This window comes from Pseudophryne corroboree, chromosome 2 (genome assembly GCF_028390025.1).
Source record: "Pseudophryne corroboree isolate aPseCor3 chromosome 2, aPseCor3.hap2, whole genome shotgun sequence".
Taxonomy (NCBI): Eukaryota; Metazoa; Chordata; class Amphibia; order Anura; family Myobatrachidae; genus Pseudophryne; species Pseudophryne corroboree.
Window position 1 is genome coordinate 123997229 of NC_086445.1, and position 16020 is coordinate 124013248.

The 16020-nt window shown below is 45.9% G+C and overlaps 1 protein-coding gene and 1 long non-coding RNA gene across 5 annotated transcripts in view; one reads left to right on the forward strand and one right to left on the reverse strand.

Moving 5' to 3' along the window:
- SPATA13 (spermatogenesis associated 13) overlaps nucleotides 1-6089 on the reverse strand; it is a 133675-nt gene extending 127586 nt beyond the window's left edge. The window contains exons 1-2 of one of the 4 annotated variants that reach the window (XM_063951678.1): nucleotides 5598-6089; nucleotides 967-2739 (exon numbers count right to left, since the gene is read on the reverse strand). In XM_063951678.1, the coding sequence (XP_063807748.1) occupies nucleotides 967-2583 (1617 nt within the window). In that variant the 5' untranslated portion in view covers nucleotides 2584-2739; nucleotides 5598-6089. Of the gene's footprint in view, nucleotides 1-966; nucleotides 2740-5185; nucleotides 5293-5325; nucleotides 5413-5597 lie in introns of those variants that run through there. The other 3 variants (XM_063951680.1, XM_063951679.1, XM_063951681.1) reach the window with 3 other exon arrangements.
- Nucleotides 1-13801, forward strand: part of LOC135002632 (uncharacterized) — a 29137-nt gene extending 15336 nt beyond the window's left edge. Inside the window, exons 2-3 of the long non-coding RNA XR_010203825.1 lie at nucleotides 7141-7308; nucleotides 13514-13801. This is a non-coding gene — a long non-coding RNA (uncharacterized LOC135002632). The remainder of the gene's footprint in view (nucleotides 1-7140; nucleotides 7309-13513) is intronic.
- The last annotated feature ends 2219 nt before the right edge of the window (nucleotides 13802-16020 follow it).

A 16020-nucleotide genomic window follows, 5' to 3' on the forward strand; every position in this document is an offset into this window, starting at 1 on the left:
AATAGTGTGATTCGCTGCGCTCGCTGCCGACTGTCTCCTGACCGCCGGGTTCTCAACCATCAGCACTGCATACCAGACCCGTGTAAAGACTACTCAGTGTCCTGGTGCAGGGCAATCGCTGCATATGGGAACCAAAAGAGAGCCTGACCTCACCTCTATGCCAATCAAACTACAAAATTAAGATAGCCCATGGTTTACCCTTTACCACTACTTAGCTGATCCTGCCCTGAGTGCTGTCAGCACAGGAGTTGCTCAATGAAAGGAACACTGTACTGGGAAGGTTATTACATAACAGTTTGCTTCCTTGTAATGCTTTAGGGGTGTACATTTGAATTTAAACAGACATCAAGATCAATAACATGGGGTAGAGCGGGAGCAAACGTAGGATTTCTAGAGGGGGGTTCCATAAAGAGCACAGTAACAGTAAAGCTGGGTACACACTATACAGTTATCAGGCTGATCAAATGATAATTGGCTGATCTGCCCGATAATTACACAGTGTGTATGCAGGAGCGCTAGCAGATAAATGGATTCAAATGCTCCTGCAATGGTCAGATCAGGAGGTCGGGATCTGATGTTTTGCTCATCTCATTCCTGACCTCTTACTCCAGATGCAGACATCTGAAGAAAGTACATACTAGAAACTGCTCAGTGTTTAAAGGGCACCGATACAATAATCACTCTTTCAGATCTGAACGTTTATCAGACCAGCAGAATTTATCGGAGAGTGCGTACCCAGCACAGAACTATCACAGCTGTCAGCTTTCATAACTTCAGTGCAAGAGAGACTAATGACAGCAACCATCTGATTGGTTAACAGCATAGATATTTTATAGGTGACCGTTCTTAAGGCCTAGAAACATTAAATAGACTACCTGTGCTTACACAAGAACATCCATAAACCTCTACAGAGGACCCAATTTCAGACTTAAATGGACTTTAAAACATTAATTGTATTGTCCTTACCTCCTCGTGTTTTTCTTCATTAACCACATTGAGACTCAACTGAGAGTGGCTGCTGATTCCACTATCCTCATTGCCGTCATCATAATAGGCATGTCTAATAGGATCCTTAAATAACTGTGGACTCCTGTCCAACTTTATGACCCCTAATTCAGCCCTTTCATCACTTTCCATAGAGCTCAACGATAAAGTGCTGTGATGGTTTGAGGCATTGTATTTGTTGAGTTCGGCGCTGGGGCTCTGTGGTTTGGGAGCAGTGGGCCTTACAGGTGTTCCAAGCACTCCTAAATCTGATGCTGAATGAGGAATGTGTCTAGGCTCTTCCGAGTCAGAGTAAAAGACCTCGCTCGCTAACCGGCTCAAGCTACTGCTAGTAGGAGAGGGGCTGCATGCTTCAACAGAGAGGCCTTCAGAAGAGGACATTTTTAAGTCTGTAGACAGCACATTCATTTCAAGATTGTCCGCGTGGCTCCTGCTGGAAATAAGTCGCAAGTTAGTTTCAGGGGAGGGGGAATGTGGACTGGATATATATCGCCTTCTTTCTGTGTCAGCACTCCTAGACGCTCTCCTGGAATAATCGTCATGCAAGCGACTGTTCGGTCGACTTCGGTAGGGTTCTTCATTAGTGGGAGAGCTGCACTTGCTACCATCCCTTTTCCAATGGCCATCTGTAACGTTGCTCATGATTTTCAGCACTCTGTCAAAGTCCTTTGCCCTGATTGGACTCCTCCACCTCTTTGATCTTCTCCCTGGGGTCCCAGAAATGTTAACAGTATCCGCAGATGAGTTTACAGTACTTTTTTGGAGGATCTCCTTTTCGCTGTTGGACCTAACATCCGTTAGATTAGAGGTAGATTTCCTTTTGAATGAGCTCTTTTTGAGGAAGTTCAGATTGTCCGTGCTCTTGCTCCTTCTATAAATGATTTTGTTGCTTTCCGTGTCCTTCACAATGATTTCGCAGACATTTTGCTCCTGTCCAAACGGTGAGAGCCGAAGAGGACTTTGGGCAAAACGCCCTTTGTCGTTATCCAATAAGTTAATTCTGCCAGCTCCGTAGGCACGTCTAATGCTGCGGGACCTATGTGTACTCCTCAAGAAGGAGTTATCAGTTTCATCAATATCAGATCCATCAGACTGCAGCCCATCTGTTGCATTACAATGATCATGCATTGACCTTGGACTGGACAACCTACATGTAGTCTGACCACTTACTCCTCCTTCAGAAGACAAACGCTTTTGTCCACCACCTCCACTCTCCAGCTCGCTTAAAATATTGGCGTTTTCTTTTGCCTGAATTCCCTGCAAAACTGATGACTTCAGCTTTTTGAAGGAGCCCATCTTTCTCAAGGAGGACAACGCATTCCAAGTGGAGGAGTTTCCCATAGCAATCGTAGATCGGGGCCTTTCATGGTTAGGACTTGACAGCTGTTTTGGGCTGGTGAAGATGTTTGGCGACTTTGAGGTGCTCTCGTCTCCCCAGGAGTCCTCTTTGTTACTGCATGTTCCATTGTGACAGCTGCCATCAGATAGAGTTCTTGAGACACTTTTGTCTAAAACTTGAGTGTTAACTATCAGACTGTTCCCACAGCCCTTGGAGGGTGACGTCATACTCTCAACCATGTGAGCATTGGGGGAATGTCAACCTATGGTGCACAGCCACAAAGCAGTTTGGGGATTTATAAAGAGCCTAAGTGTCATCTGATGTAACTCCTTTGTGCCTCGTTTGTCACGTCTATTGTCCGCATAGAGCTGCCCGACTGCAGTCCTCGGCTTGCCCTTAAAAACAAAAAAAAGCCATTATTTAGGACAAAAACAAATTATTATTTTTTACTCCTCACTCATCCCTATCTGAGAAGGAGGTGTGGGGGTAGGGTATTAAGATTTTGTGTTTTTAAATACAAAAACTAAACTGAAAAAAAAAAAAAAAGCCTCGTCACGCGAGACCTGAAAAAAGTTAAATTTTCAGATTGTTGATCGTTGGACTTTTATTCCCTCTTAAGTGACAAGTGGAAAGACAAAGGGGGTTGGCAAGGTGATGGTATTAAATAAAAAAAAACCACTTTATTCTAGAAGGAAAGAGCCAACCCGAACATGGTGTAATTAAAGAAACTGTATGCAAACATCTATGATAAACTAATAGCCTCAAACGACATAAAATTAGAAGATACAATACAAAGAAGACAACAAAACGACCCTGCTATGATGCCAACAGGATATTTACAACCCACAGCCGCCATACCAATATGACAGCAGTCATTACTGGAGGAAATGCATTCAGGATTGACATCAGGAAAGAGGATAATTTTAGGTAGGGTGGATTCATCCAGACGTAAATTGCAGCTGGAAAAATTGTGCAAGTGCTTGGAATACAAGAATTCCTGAATTCTAAAAATGCCATGAACAAGCTCTCTGTTTGCAAGCCAGAAAACTTGCTAACGCTGCTTTATAATGTACCCTTGGCCATATTACAGTGAGTTCTAATAATATGCACAGACCTTAGCATAGATACGGATATTTGCTTTGCTGACCCAAAATGCAAAAATCCTGCCAGAACAAACTACAGTAGTCCGAAGTGTGATGGCACAGGAGGGGGCAGGAGGGAAAGGCACACTGCCCGATGTATTTACAAACCAGTTATTCATTAGACTGTTGCCGGGTAATACAGAAATAGCTGCGATACAGCCTTCAATCATCTGCACAGCCAGGATGTGAGTGTTTTCTGCATGCAGTAAGACCTCGCACATGATAGGTCACGTAACAGTTTTTCATGTAACTATATAAACTAAATCAGCCAAGATGCAATATATAAATGGCAAATATGGACTTACTACTAAAAACAGAGTATCCTCAGATTCATAATCTGCATGTTAACAGGGCAGAAACCACATAAGAAAATAATTGCACATGCATGTGGCATGTTTGTCTGTGGTTTCCAAGCGAACCAATGTGAACTTTCTAGGCTTAGACAAGATATACAGGAAGGCAGCCCCCTTAGCAACCAGAAAGCTGGGAAGAAGCTCCCAAGTGCCAGCAGGGGGGCTGTTGGTGGTCACACACTTGACTTGTCTAGATAACAAGCTTTCCCAGGCTAGACTGGGTGTCTCATGTCTGATCTATCTCCAAAGAATAGATGTACACAGTGCACTTGTGGTTTGAATTAGTCTTTACCAATAGTATGTAAAGCATGGGGATGCAGTGTAACTGTTCAATTATACATGAGCTACAGTATATGGATGGGGATGCAGTGTAATCGTGCATTATACAGTATATGGATGGGGATGCAGTGTAACTGTTCAATTATACATGAGCTACAGTATATGGATGGGGATGCAGTGTAACAGTGCAATTATACATGAGCTACAGTATATGGATGGGGATGCAGTGTAACAGTGCAATTATACATGAGCTACAGTATATGGATAGGGATGCAGTGTAACTGTTCAATTATACATGAGCTACAGTATATGGATGGGGATGCAGTGTAACAGTGCAATTATACATGAGCTACAGTATATGGATGGGGATGCAGTGTAACTGTTCAATTATACATAAGCTACAGTATATGGATGGGGATGCAGTGTAATCGTGCATTATACAGTATATGGATGGGGATGCAGTGTAACCGTGCATTATACAGTATATGGATGGGGATGCAGTGTAACCGTGCATTATACAGTATATGGATGGGGATGCAGTGTAACTGTGCATTATACAGTATATGGATGGGGATGCAGTGTAACAGTGCAATTACACATGAGCTACAGTATATGGATTGGGATGCAGTATAACAATGCAAATGGTAATGAGATAAGTCTGGGGATACAATGTAGCAGTGCAAATAGTAATGAGATACAGTATAAGTCTGGGCATACAATGTAACTGCAAATAGTAATTCGCTATAAGTCTGGGCATACAATGAGTGCAAAAAATTATAAGGATGAGGATACACTGTAACTGCCAACATCTAGGAGATAGATCAGACATGAGGATACAACTTAACAGTGCAATTACTAACAGATGCCCTCTAAGAAGCAGTCATCCTGAGGCTGCACAGCCGCTGTGGGACATGTCCCTGCATGCCTGTCTAGTTTGGGACTTGTAGTTCCACAACCGCTGGAGAACCAGAGGTTACCAAACCTGTAACATAGCTATTACACTTAAATCTGACACACATGGTCTCTGTGCCGATATCTGCGCCGTACCCTCCCTGTACCAGACGTACTGCGTCTCTCCTGCGCCTATATCTGCGCCGTAGCCTCACGGTACCAGATGCACTGCGTCTCTCCTGCGCATATCCCTGCGCTTTGCGCCCTAAGCGCAGCTGTTCCCGGTAACAGGTGCCAAGCTACTCCCATCCAGCACCTTGTCCCCGCTGGGAGGTCGCAGCAAACACTGGATGTTCTCCGCCTGCCCGGGGATCCTTCCTTTCACACCTTCACGTTGATCAGTGCAGATTATCTACATACAGAAACCAACTGTCTCTGAGCATATGCGCCTGCCCGCCACCTCCAATCTCTGCGCATAAGCGCCTGCCCGAATCCCAGCACCCGCTGACATTAGTATCGCCGATGCACTAAGACTTCATGCAGACAATAAGCAATGCATCAATACAGAGTGCCGGCGGCGGTGGCTACCTGTTACAGCCATGCAGCCAAGTGCCCGGGGGCAGCCTGTGTGGTGGGCTCCTGGTTGCTCTCCTCCTCCCTCCGGTACATCCCTGTGTAGCAGAAATCCACATGGGTCAGAGGAGTGAGAGCTCCATGGCTGGTGGATGAGTCCAGGAGGGAAGGGTGATGGGTGATGTGCAGGTTGCTGCTGGGAACCAGTCTAACAGCAGAGCTGGGCAGCCTCCAGCAGTAGGGAGTGCATTGGGAGGAGGGGCAGGTGTGTGCTTGGAGAATGGGGGCGGAGAGGAGGAGGAGGATACTGTCTCTTACTCCCAGACCCAGTTCCAACTCTTGTTCCCATGCAAAACGGATCCCCCCATGACAGCGGACTGGGTGTCATGTTGGGAGCAGGCAGTGAGCACTTATCTCATAAAGCCCAGCAGCCAGTCACTGTCTCTGCTGCACTGTCCTGCTCTGTATAGAATGAGAGATGGGATTAGAGTTCTGCTGCCTTCCTCCCATGTGTTAGTAATAGTGTGATGTGATCACTGCTTTACCAGTGCTGCCAGGCATGTCTGTCATTCCACCACTAATATAGCTGTGGTGTCATACAGGCTGCACAATAATACATTATTGCAGATTAAATAGGAGACAGATAAATAGCCCTCAGCAACTCAGACTGCTTGGCTTCCTTACTGCCAGTGAGTGACATGATTTCCTATGCAATAATTGCACTTAATGTAACAGCTATAGCTACCGTGTCTCATGATGAGGTAATATGTACATTGCTCCTCCCTGCCTGCATGGACTAATACATTACTGACAGTTATACACACACACACACACACACACACACACACACACACACACACACACACACACACACACACCATATATTACATTAAGCACTTCTTAATGGGTCTGCACAGATTGTTTTGACTTGTTTTACCCTAATCCAAGTTATTACAATTTTTTTTTGAAACATTTTTGTTTTCCTTTCCTGAACATTATGTGGTATATTATTTTTTTTTTCTAAACTATTATCCCCCTAGATCAGTGGTTCTCAAACTCGGTCCTCAGGACCCCACATGGGTTACCTGTGGATCTTTGAAATGTGACAGTTGATGATACACCTGTGCCCAGCTAGGTGACCTGGAAAACATGAACTGTGTGGGGTCCTGAGGACCAAGTCTGAGAACCACTGCTATGCTAAACTGCATTGTGTATGGATCCTGTTAAAGCTGCACTACCACCAAGAAAAAATATTTTACTAGCATGCGCTGTATTCCTATCCCCATGGTCACTACGTGCATTTGTCTTTCCTGTGACTCTGTCAGTTCTGTAATGCAAGCTGCATGCTCTTGATTTCCATCAGCTGTCATGACTAATTTTTATTTAGGAAATCATGACTTTTTCACCTGACTGCCTGCTACCATATATCTGAGAATATCTGTCTCAAGACTGATGGACTGAATCTAAATAATTTGGGTCTTATTCTGAGTTGGATGCAAAGTGACTGTATCTGTCAGAAGCCGTGTAAATTAATTTTACTACCTTTTGCTAATGCAAGTATCCATAGGGCTAAAGCGGGACGCACAAGCGGCCACTGTTTTTCCATCCAAAGATTCAACCATCTTCATATGTCATCAGTGAACAGGCATATTTTATTCCGCCTATGAGGGGACCCAGGATCGCTGTATCTGTTCTAATACATTCCGCTAATGGCTCTACTGCTAGGGTAAATATCGCAATGTTTTAGTTTTATGTGAAAAAGGTGAATGCATTTATAAGTGTGCTGTATGTATGTATGCTATTTGTATATGTGTTTTTATGCTGTGTGCGTATATATGTTGTTTGTGTATGCATTCTATATGTGTGCGTGCCCTGTGTGTTTGCAAGAATGCTGGGTGTAGGTATGTTATGTGCATTTGTCACCAGGGCCGGTGCAAGGTTTCTTGGCACCCTAGGCAAAACATCTGCCTAAGTTCTGCCCCTTCCCCCTACCCACTCTTCAGATGAAAGGCATACTGCTCTCACCCCCCCCCCCCTACTCTGTTAATTGTCTGCTATTCTATCCCCCCCAAAAATCTGCATGCATGCTGCTACTCATCCCCCCAGAATGTGTGCATGCCTGCTCCTTATCTCCTCCCCCCCACCCCCTCACCACACCACTGCTCTCGCCCTCTTTCTTTATCAATGCAGAGAATGCACTGTGCAGCCACCTTACCTGCAGGCTGCAGTGCAGAGTTGGAACTGAGTAGTCTGTGAAAGAGCCTGGAATGAAGAGCAGTGCTCCATGTCACCCCCAGCCGGGACTCCAGGAGCTGCCAAAGTTACTGCCTGTGCCGGGTGGAGGTGGAGGTGGAGGTGGAGCTGGAGGCTGCAATACGGGAGCTTAGCAGCCACGGCTACTGTAAGATACGTATTCTGGGGGATTGCAGTGGCTGTGAAAGGTAGGACTATGCTACCTTTTTTAGGCAGCTGTAGCAGGCCGCCCCCTTAGGTCCCGGCGCCCCTAGGCAGCTGCCTAAAGCTGCCTAGTGGAAGCTCCGGCCCTATTTGTCACACATAGAAATAGATATATCAATGTCTCCTTGTACACCCAAAGGTAAAAAAAAGTGTGTGTGTGTGTGTGTATATATATATATATATATATATATATATATATATATATATCTCCTATATATTAGCCCAGATCTGTGACTCATTTCCTAACGCTGGGCTTGGCTAGGATCTCTCATTGGGTTGGTGGCAGGTCTTTCACACCCAGCCCACAGCTGATTGGGTGAGAAACGCCCTCCCACACAGGTTACATCGAATGGGAGGCTCTGTGTTCCCGAGACTCCACTCAGATGCAGAAGGACTCGCCGTGGGGGGGAAGCTGCGGTGCCTGGCCCGCGCACAGGAGCCTTCACCGCCTGCTGCAGGGAGCACCAACAAAGGTAAGCAGCTTATCTGCTTCCAGGAGGAGAAGCATTACCTGTCCCTCCTCCACTTGCAGCACCTCCGGGCCCCTCCCCCACCCGCGGAACCCCTGCACCTGCCCCTCCTCCACCCTTGGCACCCCCGCCCCTCCCCCACCCTTGGCACCCCTGCAACCACCCCTCCCCCATCCACAGGACCCCCGTACCCACCCCTCGCCCACCCGTGACACCCCCGCAACTGCCCCCACTGGTGGCAAGCCCACCCCTCTCCCACCTGCGGTGGCTCCAAACACCCTCCCCCACCCGCGGCCCTCCCCCACCCGCGGTCTGATTATTGACCGGAGTGCCACCGAGATGGAGATTGTATGGGGACGCGTCCGTGCAGGACGCCCGTCATGGAGGGCACCCAGTAAAGTTATTTATTATGTGTACCCAAGGAGTGCCAGAATCTGGATTTATATATATATATATATATATATACTAGGTGATTCATCGCGCCCTACGGGCGCTCTTCACACCGTCGGAAGGGGCTACGCCCCCGTAACCCCTGCACGTAGTTGTGTGAGTGGGTAAATAGTGCACGACGAAAGTGCGTTTGATGGTGAAGGGGGCGTAGGCTCTTTAGTGGGTGTGAACAGTGGCTGCAGGGCATGATGTACAGAATGTAGCGGGTGACGGGGTGACCGCGTATGGGGGAGGGTGTCTGTGGGTGGAGGAGGGGCGGATGCCGGGAGTGTGTGCGGATAGGAGAGGGGGGCGGGAGGTGGTGTGGGTGGGGGAGGAGCAGGGGACTGGGGGTGGTGGATGGGGTCTGGATGTGATGTGGGTGGGGTAGCGTTGGAGGGGGTGGGGGAGGGGTCGGTGCAAGGCTCTCGTGGATGTGGGAGGGGTTCTGGAAGCGTTGTGGGTGGGTAAGGGGTAGGTGTGCTTGCGGGTGGTGTTGGGGGTCCGGTGGTGGCGGGTGAGGGGCTGGGGTTCATTGGGTGGGGGAGGTGTAGGTGTAGGGGGTGCAGTGGATGGTCGAGGGGTCCGCAGGTGGTGTAGGGGCAGCCGTGGGTTTGCTGTGGGTGGGATGGAGGTAGGTATCTCCTATATATTAGGACAAATCTGTGACTTTGTGACTAATTGCTAAAGCTGGGTGGAGTCACAATGCTGGGCGGAGTCAAGTTACAGATCTGGCCAAATATATAGGAGAAGCATAGGAGAAAATAGGAGAACACACTGGCCAAATATATAGGAGAGAATAGGAGAACACACTGGCCAAATATATAGGAGAGAATAGGAGAACACACTGGCCAAATATATAGGAGAGAATAGGAGAACACACTGGCCAAATATATAGGAGAGAATAGGAGAACACACTGGCCAAATATATAGGAGAGAATAGGAGAACACACTGGCCAAATATATAGGAGAGAATAGGAGAACACACTGGCCAAATATATAGGAGAGAATAGGAGTACACACTGGCCAAATATATAGGAAAGTATAGGAGAACACATAACAGTACATTGTAATAACAGTACATACATAGTGAGCGCAGGAAAGGCAGTAGCAGCAGCAGCAGCATGTTAACGCGACATACAAGCACCGCCTCCTGGCGCCAGCCATTGGACACATGCTGAAGGGTGCGCTGTGATTGGCCATCCGTGGGTGTGATGGGATGTAGCTACTGCTGCTGCCCCCGTGGTACAGAGCATCCCCAACTCCCTACATATAGCGGGGACGCGGAGTGAGGGCGGGTACGAAGCGGGGCTCACTGCCAGGGGACGGAGCGCACAGGCATCTTACTGCACTCTCCGGCGCCTGGCACTGTAGTGTCCGCCAGCGTCTCCCTGTGTGAGCGGGGACCCAGGTGCTAGTTGCATTGGCGGCCAATCACAGCGCACTCCTCAGCCATGTGTCCAATAGCTGGTGGCTGGGGGCGGTGCTTGTATGGAGCTTTAACATGTGTCCAATAGCTGGCGGCTGGCGACGGTGCTTGTACGGAGCTTTAACATGTGTCCAATAGCTGACGGCTGGGGGTGGTGCTTATACGGAGCTTTAACCTGCTGCTGCTGTCTCTCCTGCGCTCACTATGTATGTACTGTTATCACCATGTACTGTTAAATGTTCTCCTATTTTCTCCTATATATTTGGCCGGCGTGTACTCCTATTCTCTCCTATATATTTGGGCAGATCTGTGACTTGACTCCGCCCAGCATTGGGCATTGCCCAAATGAATCACAAAGTCACAGATCTGGGCAAATATATAGGAGATATATCTAATATATAAATAATATTAATGTCTCCTTGTACCCCATCACCTTGTACTCCGTAATTATATATATATATATATATATATATATATATAATATATATATATATATATATATATATATATATATACATAGAATGGGGGGATAAGGGTACCGGCGACTTGTGTTGTTTAAAATGCAATTGCTAAAATTTTTAGATTTAAAAGCCAAAAAATATATAATAATACAAACGAGCTTTAATATCACTTAAAAGTGGATCACAACATAAAACATACTTCAAAATATTGATAAAAATATATAAACATAAAAGGTCTTTGTAAATGGTAAGGAGTTCTGACTTATCTTTAAAAATAGGCAAGGGAGTCACTACAGGGAGCCCTGTAGTGACTCCCTTGCCTATTTTTAAAGATAAGTCAGAACTCCTTACCTTTTACAAAGACCTTTTATGTTTATATATTTTTATCAATATTTTGAAGCACGTTTTATGTTGTGATCCACTTTTATGTGATATTAATGCTCGTTTGTATTATTATATATTTTTTGGCTTTTAAATCTAAAAAATGTAGCAATTGCATTTTAAACAACACAAGTCGCCGGTACCCTTATCCCCCCATTCTATACTTTTCCTAGCAGTACTGTACCAGTATTGCACTCTTAAGGGTTGGCAGACACCTTTTTAACAAGGCTTCGTGTGTTTTTTTAGCAATTTTATTTTTCATGTTTTACTGAGAACCCACCTCACAAGTGGCGCTGTATCATTTCTTTCTACATATATATATATATATATATTATAATTCTCCCAGCTCTGGCACCCCAGAGGATTCAAAGAAATTCTGCTCACGTCGCCCTCCACAACAGCAGCCTCAACAGTTGTGTGTCATACATTTCTCCAACGGCGGCACTCGAGATCCATATATATATATACACAGGTTGAGTATCCCTTATCCAAAATGCTTGTGACCAGAGGTATTTGGATATCGGATTTTTCCGTATTTTGGAATAATTGCATACCATAATGAGATATCATGGTGATGGGACCTAAATCTAAGCACAGAATGCATTTATGTTACATATACTCCTTATACACACAGCCTGTAGGTCATTTTAGCCAATATTTTTTATAACTTTGTGCATTAAACAAAGTGTGTGGTCATTCCCACAATTCATTTATGTTTCATATACACCTTATACACACAGCCTGAAGGTCATTTAATACAATATTTTTAATAACTTTGTGTATTAAACAAAGTCTGTGTACATTGAGCCATCAAAAAACAAAGGTTTCACTATCTCACTCTCACTCAAAAAAGTCCGTATTTCGGAATATTCCGTATTTCGGAATATTTGGATATGGGATACTCAACCTGTATGTATATATATATATATATATATATACCAATCGCAATGCAAAGAGGCACTCCTGGACTTCCAAATAGGTGAAACAAATGCAGTGATTTAATTCAACGTTTCGGGGAACTGCCCCCCGTCATCAGGACACACACACATCGGGGAACTGCCCCCCGTCATCAGGACACACACACATCCTGATGTGTGTGTCCTGATGACGGGGGGCAGTTCCCCGAAACGTTGAATTAAATCACAGCATTTGTTTCACCTATTTGGAAGTCCAGGAGTGCCTCTTTGCATTGCGATTGGTATCTAGGGATCTGAGTGACCCAAAGGAGAGCACCTTGGCCAGGTATTCATAAGCTATCCAGGGAGTGCCGGCTGTTGGAATATGTTTTATATATATATATATATATATATATATATATATATAGGCCCTCATTCCGAGTTGTTCGCTCGGTATTTTTCATCGCATCGCAATGAAAATCCGCTTAGTACGCATGCGCAATGTTCGCACTGCGACTGCGCCAAGTAACTTTACTATGAAGAAAGTATTTTTACTCACGGCTTTTTCTTCGCTCCGGCGAACGTAATGTGATTGACAGGAAATGGGTGTTACTGGGCGGAAACACGGCGTTTCAGGGGCGTGTGGCTGAAAACGCTACCGTTTCCGGAAAAAACGCAGGAGTGGCCGGAGAAACGGTGGGAGTGCCTGGGCGAACGCTGGGTGTGTTTGTGACGTCAACCAGGAACGACAAGCACTGAAATGATCGCACAGGCAGAGTAAGTCTGGAGCTACTCTGAAACTGCTAAGTAGTTAGTAATCGCATTATTGCGAATACATCGGTCGCAATTTTAAGAAGCTAAGATTCACTCCCAGTAGGCGGCGGCTTAGCGTGTGTAACTCTGCTAAATTCGCCTTGCGACCGATCAACTCGGAATGAGGGCCATAGTGTGAAAATCCTTCGTTTTCTCCTGATCTTCATTAGTACAGGTTTTGCACCTGCCCTATGCTGAGATCTGTAATACCCCTTTTCCACTGGTATAAAAATCCTGGGTTTCTGCATGTGAACGTGCAAAACCTGGGATTTTGGTCAGCGGAAAAGGAGACGAGGGTCACGGAACTGACCCTCACGGGGGAATTGGTTGCTACGGGCAACATCCCATCTTAAATAGAACTCCCATCTTAGTAAATTTACCCCACAGTGATTTCTAGAGATTACTCATTTTCTCTCCTCTAATTGAATAGCAAACACCCGCGCCGCAGGGTTTTTTAAATTTCCCATCCTCAATAGAATTCCTCCCGTAGCAGCTTATACGTAACCAACCAGCAATGTATTTTTTTATATTGCCCTCTTCTCCAAAAGGACTCATAGCGCGTTGCAGAAATTATTAACAGAATACATATTTTTAGATTTGCAGGAAATACAGGCACTATGAAGTATGAACACAGGGCCTAATCGGAGATGTATGCAAACCCAACAGAATGACATCACATTGTACTGGGGGCGATGGGGGCGGAAGTGACCTGCTACTGCCCTGTCTGTCTCTGCAGAATAAACTGTGTTTTCCACCTTAAAGAGCATACAGTATGTCGCTATATTATCAATACAAGTGAAGGTGTTTTTGTGTGAAGGGCGATGTTGGATAACCTTTGGATGAAGACCATTCAAATAAATATCAAACCAGTTCCTAATTTAATTTGTCTGTAAATAAAATAATCTAATTATCGCTTTAAACCAGATATGCATTTTACACATGTATATGGTTTTATTGTTTATTGATCCTCTAAATGTGCGGTGTTCATGTGTTAATCTATTGCAGTATCTTGTCACTATCCACAGTCCTCCAAAACAAAAGGTGGACAATCGTGTTAAATATACTTTTGTCTATCCCTCAGTGAGTCTGAAATCATCACTGATTGAACAAAGTAGGAGCTATCAGCAGTGTTTCACATTACAGTGGCCCGATAATACATTCAGATAAAACCTCACATTTCCTTAACACTTACTAACCCTATTATGTATAAACAAAATAAATGTATTCAGTGAGTAATTAGAAAGGATCACTTATTTTATGTTGCAGGTGCAGAAAACAGCAGCTCCACCCTCAAAAGATACATAACAAATATAACAAACTGCTGAGGGATCTTAAGGGGCAACCTGCCATCTCCAGGACCCCTGCTACCACTTTACTAACCAAGAATGTCGCAAAGGACAATAATGCCAGCAATAAAGCCACATACTGGGATTTTGCCCACATGCTGTAGCATACACTGTCATCATTGGTTTTCTGCTGAATGTCTTTGACGATTATGATGTCCAGTTTTAGGACCAGGAACTGCAGCCTAGTTTCTGCTCCTGAACCCCTCCGCAGCCTCCTTCACTGACTTTCAGAATCCAATTCATACTCCTCACCCTTACATATAAAACCCTTAATCACTCCTCCCCCACCTACATCTCTAACATCATCTCAGTCCATTACCCCTCCAGCCTTCTCCGTTACTCCTCCACCTGCTTCCCCCCTACTATGGTCACTTCCTCCCATGCCCACCTACAATATTTCTGCTGCTGCACCCTGGCCCCTCCTTCACTGGAACACATTCCCTCGCCAAGTCCGACTCTCTTCCACTCTCCCTAGCTTTAAACGTTACTTTGACACACATTTACCAGCCTTTCTCTCATCTACTCTCTCGCTCCCAAGGCCATAATGAGGACAGCCAGGCCCACACCTCCTTACAAAAAAAAGAGAGGAAAGTTAGCATTCGCCATGCAGTCCGGTTCAGCTGCCATTGTGCCCATCAGCCAAGCGAAGATCAAGGGAAGTGGTGGTAGAGGTGGTGGTGGTGAGGGTGGGGCAGGGCCGGCTCTAGGCATGTTCGAATAGAGCGGCCGCGCAGGGCGCCACCCTTAATGGGCGCCGCGCGCTGGCGCCGCCATATTCGAGGCTGGAGCCGGCCCTGTGCATTGTTGGCCCGGCCGCCGTGGCCTCTTGTGTGCGCTATGCGCGCTGCGCCTGTGTCTAACGTCAGACGCCGCGCAGCGCGCATAGCGCACACAAGCGCCTTGGAGTCCGCCCGCCCGTCCGCCCTCACCTGGACCCGAATCAGTTTTATTGGCCAAGTATACAGAAAAAAACTGTATTACCTCTGTTGTATGAAGATGACTTTGGTTATATTCTTACATAAACATATGTTTCGTTATCGTCTTCCCCCCCGGATGATCGGTTTCTTCAAAGATGGTTGCAGAGAAACATAGGTAAGAAAAGACTCAAGGCAACTGACCTGAACCTACTAGGGAAGAAAAATTACTACTGGGTCCAAAGATTTCTGTTGCCGGCCCTGCTGCTGTCCATGGACGACTCTGCTCATCTTCAGCCTAGGAAGCCAGCAGTAACCGTTGTCGTGCTGGTTCTGGAAGCAGCAGGGCGGAGAAAGCACACACACAGCGGGCACAGCCAGTGGGGCATTGCTGACATGGGTGGAAGGGCCCCCCTATCTTAAGTGTCCAGAGCCAGCCCAAGGCTTAATCCGCCCAGCATATACAGTACTTGTAACATAGTAACATAGTATCTGAGGTTGAAAAAAGACAATTGTCCATCGAGTTCAACCTATTTGTGGTGTCCTATGCATGATGATTTGACTAAAATTTCTGACTGATGCTGCTGTCAGCCATTGCATTTTATCCCTATTAATAGTAACTATAATGCATGACTATGCACCATACCCCTGGATATCCTTATCCAATAGGAATTTATCTAACCCATTTTTAAAGGTGTTGACAGATTCCGCCATTACAACTCCCTCGGGCAGGGAATTCCAAACACGTATTGTCCTTACCGTGAAAAAGCCTTTACGCCGTATTGTGCGGAATCTCCTCTCCTCTAACCTGAGCGAGTGTCCACGAGTCCTCTGTGTTGATC